The 7500-nt window shown below is 34.2% G+C and overlaps 1 protein-coding gene across 1 annotated transcript in view; it reads left to right on the top strand.

Annotated features, from left to right (window-relative positions):
- The window catches only part of AP3B1 (adaptor related protein complex 3 subunit beta 1), a 121247-nt gene that overhangs the window by 86645 nt on the left and 27102 nt on the right, over positions 1 to 7500 (top strand). Inside the window, exons 23-24 of the mRNA XM_026036603.1 lie at positions 5445 to 5676; positions 7373 to 7457. Of these exons, the coding sequence (XP_025892388.1) occupies positions 5445 to 5676; positions 7373 to 7457 (317 nt within the window). The remainder of the gene's footprint in view (positions 1 to 5444; positions 5677 to 7372; positions 7458 to 7500) is intronic.

The raw sequence follows: 7500 nt of genomic DNA, 5'->3' as shown, positions 1-7500 counted from the left end.
TTACTGTTAAATTTGTGTGGGATGTTTTGATGAAAAATGCACAGAAATCCTTCTACTGTTTTTACTGAGGTACTTTTTATAACATGGTAATCACTGAAATCATATATTTCAACTATTGTTAAATATATTTGTGTATTAAAAGTTGTGTTAAGTTGGAATAAGTGTTAATTAACACTGTTGCTATCTTCTTGTTTCTACATTTGTGCTGAGTTAACTAGGGAACTTTGGAGGATTTTGTTGTTAGTAGCAGTAATACTTAATGTTAGTACTAAGGTAACCTCAAAAGTAGATGAGGAAAAATTGCCTAACTTTCTTTGAAGTCACCCATAGGAGCCAGTACAGCCAAAGCTAATACTTACAGCAGCATGTTTACCTTAAAATCTGTGTTTATGCGATAGAGTCTTTAATATAGATGTGCTTTGGGTGGGATTTTGAGTGGTATAGACAGGCTTTAGGTGGTGTTTTCAAATATGCCCTTACGTACCTGACTCTTACTCAGTGTTATGTGTGGATGGGACTGAGTGATGAATGTGAAAGGGCTGGTCCTTTGGTGCCATGAGCTTTGTCAAAAAAAAAAAAAAAAAAAAAAAAAGAAATAGACATCTGACAAAACAAAACAAAACATCAGTCACATATGAGTTTTTGATAAAAAAAAAAAAAAAAAAAAAAAAAAAAAAGTTTTCCCGTTTAAACAAAAAAATGCAAATAACTTGTTTTATACAAATCTCTTTGTTGACACTAGAAACTGTAACAGTGCTTTTTATTTTGGTTTGAGACCAAAAAGTTAAGCTGAGGGGAAAACCAAATGCGAGAAGGCTGCATTTAGGTGGAAGTCTTAGTGAGGTGAACTGGAACTTTCCCAGCCTTAAGGAGTATGGATTTTTGCAGGCTAGAGCATTATGTGTTAAGTGAAAGCGACCTTGGGAAGCCCTGGCACATGAGCACCCTCCAGGCAAGTGCCATGGCAGAAGGGGCAGGCTCAACCCCTGCCCTGATGATGGAGAGGGCGAGTGCCCTGGACTCACTGCCCTTTTTGGACACTTGCTTTTTGGGGGCAATGACGTCCTGGACAAGGGTTCAATATAGCAGCTTATAGCCTGAGTTCACTTCCATGTTCTGGCTTGTTGGTGTGATACTCTGTAGTAAGTGTTTCAACTTAAGTTCTGCACTTATCCTAACACAAGAGACCCTTTTTCTGGGGAGACATCTGCACTGGGTGCTTCTATTGGAAGAATATTCTATTGGAAGTGTCAATGTGAAGGAAGTATAACACTAATTGTAAAATTATACTTTATTGCCAGTAGGGTTCAGTATGTTTTCACTTTAGAGGCCTTGTCTCTGAAGAGTACTGGCTTTTTGCCAAAATTAAAATAATATATTAGAGGTATTTGTGGGAACTTCTTTGAAGTCACTTAGACATTAATACAGATTTTGACATTGAGTCTTTCTGCAGCATCCAGGCCTTCAAATTGAGAACTAGGACACAAGACAAGAAACTCCTTCAGGTGTTTCCCAAACTCTTCAGTCAGGTGCCCTGGGGAGATTACCTGTTAATATAATGGGAGAATGTCCTCTTTGAAACACCTAAAGACTCTTGCAAAGGAACTGAAAATATCACACTGCTTCTTGGAAGTCACGCATAGGCCTAAGCTACTAAACTCTGGGCTTCATTTGAGTCATTGCAGACAAAGTGACAGTAAATCTTGAGGTTTCCTTGCATAAATGTGAATTAGGTTGTTCACCGTGTTTAAAAAGTTAAGAGGTATATTGGGAAGCAATATAGGTCCTTGAATGTAGGGATTTTCTATAAATGGTGTTTAAAATATCTCCCATAGTATCAGTGTAAGCTCCTTTCATATGCTGGTAGTGACCCCAGGGTGCCCTATGGGGAAGAATCCGCGCTTCTGAATTTATACTGTTACAAATTTCACACAGGTTTGTGGATCATAATTACAGATACAAAGTTTACCTGTTTTCTTCATGTTTGTTCAATATTTCAGACTTAATCATAAGAATATTTCCTTTCTGTTACTACTTAACTTTTTTCTTGTGGCACTTTTTTGAAGATTTACTAACTTTAATTAGATTATTCACATTTCATCAGCATAAGAAAAAGGCAACTATGGCAAAACTCAAAAATATATATTATATATAGAGAGAGAGAGAGAGAGAAAGCTTCAAGCTCTATTCTAAATACCGAATATATCTCACTGACCTGCATTTATTCATAAAACACAAAATTATGTTAAAAAGCATGTTCTTCATTTTAAAAATGTTTTGATTAATATGGCATGGGATTGATATATTTCTGCTGTTCGTGAACTCCAGTTAAAGGTCCAATTCTGGTTCCTTTATATGCTATAATAGTTCCTTAGGCTCTAAGGGCAAGACTTTTTATTGATACAGATATACTTCAAGTCTGAAGTAAGTCTTACTGGACAGTTGGAGGGAAGGGGTTGTTTCCAAGATTTTTAGAGGAAAAAAAAAAATGTATTCTACAAATGTTGCAATTCAGTGAGAATTTTTGGAACTCAATTTCTATATCTGAAATTGTTGGTAAGTGTATTAGAAATTGACGGATTTCTGGCTGAACTTTAGAAGTTCTAGATATCATCCTGGATGTTTAACGGATAATTGTTGAATGAGTCTTTGGAAAGAAAGTTGTCATTAAGTATTTTCTAGAATTTGGTGCGAAGCTGTTGACTGTCTTTCTAGATAAATTAGCTAAAATTGAGTCATGGTACCATTTTTCTAGACTGAAAAAAAAAAAAGTGTTTAACTAAACTTTAATGTTGGGGCTTCCCCACAGCCTCTTGAAATCCTAGTTCTAATACTGCAGACTGGGCTGGTGAAATCCTTTCTGCAATTCTTTGTTTGCTTTTTTAAGTACATCTTTTTTTGAGCATTATTCCAAGAGAGCCCTGTAAGCAAGACATTGCCCTGTGCCTGTGACTGGTGTTTAACTGGAAATGGAGCAAAAGCTTGTGAATATGCTCTCTTCTGCCAGTAGTTGTCTTTTGTTTGCCTCCTTCTACATCTTTCTTCTAGTGTTAGAAAACTGTGGTTAACTTGCTCTTATAACCTGAATTGTGTAAATGTGGCTGGGCTGCTCGGGAGCCCTTCTCCTCGCCGTGGCTGCTGGGGAGGTAGCGGAGCGTGGCCGCGGCGGCAGCTCTCACAGCTCACTAGGTCATTCTCGGATTATGGCATGGATATTGCCAATAGGAGGGCACGAGAAGGGCTACTTGGATTAAATTATTCAGTCCACTGCTCTAACAGAATGTAATTTAGAGGAATAGAATTATAACTGTTGTCAGTTTTGGAAGGAAACCTTTTTTTTTTTTTTTTTTTTCCCTGCAATACTGTTTTGCCCAGACATGTCTACATTACTCTAATTGGCATCAAAAGTTGATTTAATCATTATGGCATTGCTAAACTAAGGAAAAAAATAAAACTAAAACAACCAAAAAATGCTTGTCATCTCCTTCATAAAAATAATAGTAATATTTCACTCGTCCAACTATGATTTTTGTTTAAAGGATGCTGTAGAGCTTTCTATTTTAAATAGTTATGGAAGCTGTTTTCTTTGTATTGGCTTGAACTTCGTTTTAGATATTTTTAATACATTTGCTGTCTAAAGAGAAAAAGCCATATTAAACTGGCAAAATGAGCAAGTTTCTATTCAGAGGATTCAGCAGATTATATCTAATCACTTGTGATCAAGAAAACAAATTATGGTCAGTGATCTTTTTACTTGATGAATTTAACAGATACTTTTGAGGCAAAAACCTAATGTTGCTCTTCCTGTTAAGAAACAGCTTAAAAATAATTGCAGTTCCTTTTAGGGTATGGGGTATCTTTCAAGAAGGTGCAAAGTTATAGGGCCTGCGGATGCAGTTAGTGTGGGGACAGTCTGATTCATGCTCCAACTGTGGAGTCCCAACTTGTTAGTGCTTGGTGGCCTTCCATCAAAATGAACAGGGGGAACAGTCTGTATTTTACTTTCTGTGTTTCTGTCATTCTAAACAGCTGTATTAAAAAAAAAAAAAAAAAAAAAGTTTTATGAGTTTAATTCTAGTAATCTTCGCCCCAAAAAGGCAGACATGCTATGTCATAAAATAACTATTAGTGACTAGTTTGTATCCTATAAATCTAACTTGAGTTGATAATATGGTCCATTACCAGCTAACTGCACAGAGTATTTTTCATTTTACACTCTTCAGTTACTTTTTAGTGAAGTGTTAAAAAATATGAAGCTTTTCTCCTCTCTAAAATTGCGCACTGTCTGTCTGTTATTAGGGAGATAACAGCTCTTATAAATGTTTCAGTAAGCGTTAAGTAGACAGTTATGTGCACTCTCATTCCACGCTTATTTGCTTACTGTAATAAACTGATAAAATATGTGTGGTTTGTCTCTGTGTATCTGCAGGCATCATGAGTCACATAGATTTCCTTTAGAAATAATGTTGTGTCTGCAGAATTGATTGGTTATTTTCATAAACCATCCGAAGGTACACAAACGACTTCTATTATTTAAACATATGCTGTGTAAGATTTGTGGGGATTATCTCATGGTTACTAGCAGCTTCTTATTCTATTAACTCTTTGGAGAATTTCTTTTTCTTTTTTTTTTTTTTTTAACCCCAGAATTATTACAGGTATCTGTGCTATTGGTTTCTTAAAGGTGCAGTTGTATGCATTAATTTTAAAACTAGAACAAAATTAAAACAAAAGATATTTACTCAACTGATGTAATGGTTATGTAGGTTGTCATCTCACAACCCTCACTGTCAAGTAAATATCTTGAGAGCTCTAATTTTCAGAAACTAAATCTTTTGTTCAGGGTATGTTTAGGTTTTATTTATTTATAGTACTGCCATATTACATAGATGTGAAGATTAAAAACCATAAAAACATAATGTTATTCTGGCTGTCATTTGCAAGCCTTTTCCTCTGTGTAGTATGATTTTGAAAATAAAAATGAATGAGATCATGTAAGTGAAATTGAGAATGAAATATGAGAATTAACACTTTAAGAGCTTAGCAGAAGTCTTTAAGTTAAAAATCATGAGTGGGTTTTGAGAAAATTTGAGTCAATACCACAATTTATTAAGTGTAATGAGGGATTTTTGTTCTGTTTATATCTCAAGTTTGGACTTCTACCTTTGAATGTTTTCATATTTATAAATAATAAAGTTATATGGTAGCAAAGATAACTACCGGTTTTAACATGATAACACATTTTCTAAGCATTTTGTGAAGTAATTTCATTATTGTAGAGATAGAGCTCAAGTTGAATTCAGTCTTAAGATTAAATGCCAACTCTAAACTTAAGAATGAGATTTAATTTAAATCTTAAAACTTAAGTTTTATTATTTTATCATTCTTTTCAGACAGGGATCTTTGCAACTCTGTTAATTGTTTTGTTTTTGCTTTGTTAACAGGTCACTACCCAAGTCTTTGTGCCAACAAAAACATATGAACTGCTTCATCGAATGAGTGGAAAAGGATTAGCTGCTCATTATCACTTCTCCAGGCAGCCGTGCATTTTTGGTGAGCGCATGGTATCTGTGCAAGTAACAGTGACCAATACAACGGATCAGAAGATAGAGAATATTCACATAGGAGAGATGAAGTTACCTGCAGGCATGAGGATGCATGGCTTTAATCCAATAGGTAAGGGTATCCTACCTTGAAAAAAGGACATTCTTTTTGTCAGTTTCCAATAAGGAAAAAGTATTTTTCTGAAGTCATGGCATGCATTCATATATATGTATATATAGTAGCTATATGTACAAAAGGTAGTTACATGAATTATATATATATACACACACATTTTTTTATATATAAAATAATATAAAATATATGTTAAATTTGTGTGTGTGTGTGTGTATATAAAATTCATCCAAGTACCTTTTTTTAATCTGATTAATAAAAGTTAAATTTGGCTTTCCACTTCTTGTATTTGACATTGAAATTTACTCCTTAGAACTATTATTTCTCAAAACTGCCTTACCTGCTTTTTCTAATAATTTCAGTTGATCTAAAAGATGTTCTCTCTCTGCATAGACTTTGGTCTCTCTTACACCCTTATTCCAGAATGGTTGTGACAAGGGAAATGTAGCATCTGTGCACACAACCGACTTGCTTTCCTTTTTGTGTCAGGCTTCTTACTTTTAGGGCATCGTGCTATACCAAGAAGGAATCAAAGTGAGTCTATTCCATAATACAAATGAAAAGGTCTCATGTACCACTATGTGTTTCAGGCATTCCTTTAAGTTCCAGCTCCTGTATTGTCAGTACATGAGTCTTCTCTTGCACTGATCTGCAATACTGCTGGAATCCATATCATGATAGCGGGACATTAGGAACAAGTTCTTAAAGCACAACAGCTTGTGAGATAGAGTCATCTTTGCTTTAAGTTACTTTTACGAGGATATTAACTGTTAATTTTTTGAAAAATCCAGTCCAGAATGCTCATTGCAGATAGGTATTGACTATAAGCCAAATTTTTTAATCTCTCTCCCTACATACTCAAAGAAAAAAGTGTCAAAGAGAAAAGACTTAACAGTAGCATACTATTATTAATGTAAACCAAATTAAATGATACTATATTCACAATAATAGTGAGTAAATATATGCATTTACTTCTTTATTAATTTCAGGAATTTCATATTTTTATATTATTTTGACCAGTTCAGATTTCTTAATTTTCATGATGCAATCTACTCTCTCATTGTGGGAAATAATAGTGATACAGCCCAGAAAGTAAGAATGTCTCAATACCTTAATATGAGAAATGGCTCGTTCTGTCCAGCTTATAAAGCACAAAATTATCTTCCAGTTTGGGTTTATAATCTTCTTGCTGTCTTTTATTACTAATGCTAGAAAAATATTGGGAAATAAGTAAGCCACATCCATTATTAAATATTTTAAATTCTGACCTTTTTTCATTACTGTGTGGTAATATAAATTTTACTTTAGTTGTTCTGGTTTACTAGTTACTAATTAAATTTGGAAACTGATATTATTCTAAATGAATCGCCAATGCTTGCAAAGCAAAAGGATGTAATTCTAATTTTTTTCTCCTTGTAATTATATTTTTTGAATATAAACCCTTATTTTGGAGATGATGGGACTGTAAGATTTTAATGGTAACATTTTTTGTGCTTTAACCGTGGTGGGAAAAAAAAAAAGACCCTTAAATGTGGAAGTGTGACATTTGTTTGAAATCTGCTTGAAATTAAACTGGGAATGCTTACTTTTGTTGTTGTTGCATACAGATTTTCTAACTACGTGAGGTTTGGGTGTTTTAAATTCGGGATCTTCTGTTGTTTAACTTGCTTTATCTGCTCAAAATATTCTCTTGTAGAATCTCTTGAGCCTGAGGGATCTATTACTGTCTCAATGGGTATCGACTTCTGTGATTCTACTCAGACTGCCACTTTCCAGTTATGGTGAGTTCTCGAGGGAGATGGTTTAAAAAAAAAAAAAAAAAAA

Source organism: Nothoprocta perdicaria, unplaced genomic scaffold (assembly GCF_003342845.1).
Source record: "Nothoprocta perdicaria isolate Ctin4 unplaced genomic scaffold, notPer1 scaffold_1, whole genome shotgun sequence".
Lineage (NCBI taxonomy): Eukaryota > Metazoa > Chordata > Aves > Tinamiformes > Tinamidae > Nothoprocta > Nothoprocta perdicaria.
The sequence above is the reverse complement of the archived record's forward strand: the minus strand, read 5'-3'. Positions and strand labels throughout refer to the sequence as shown.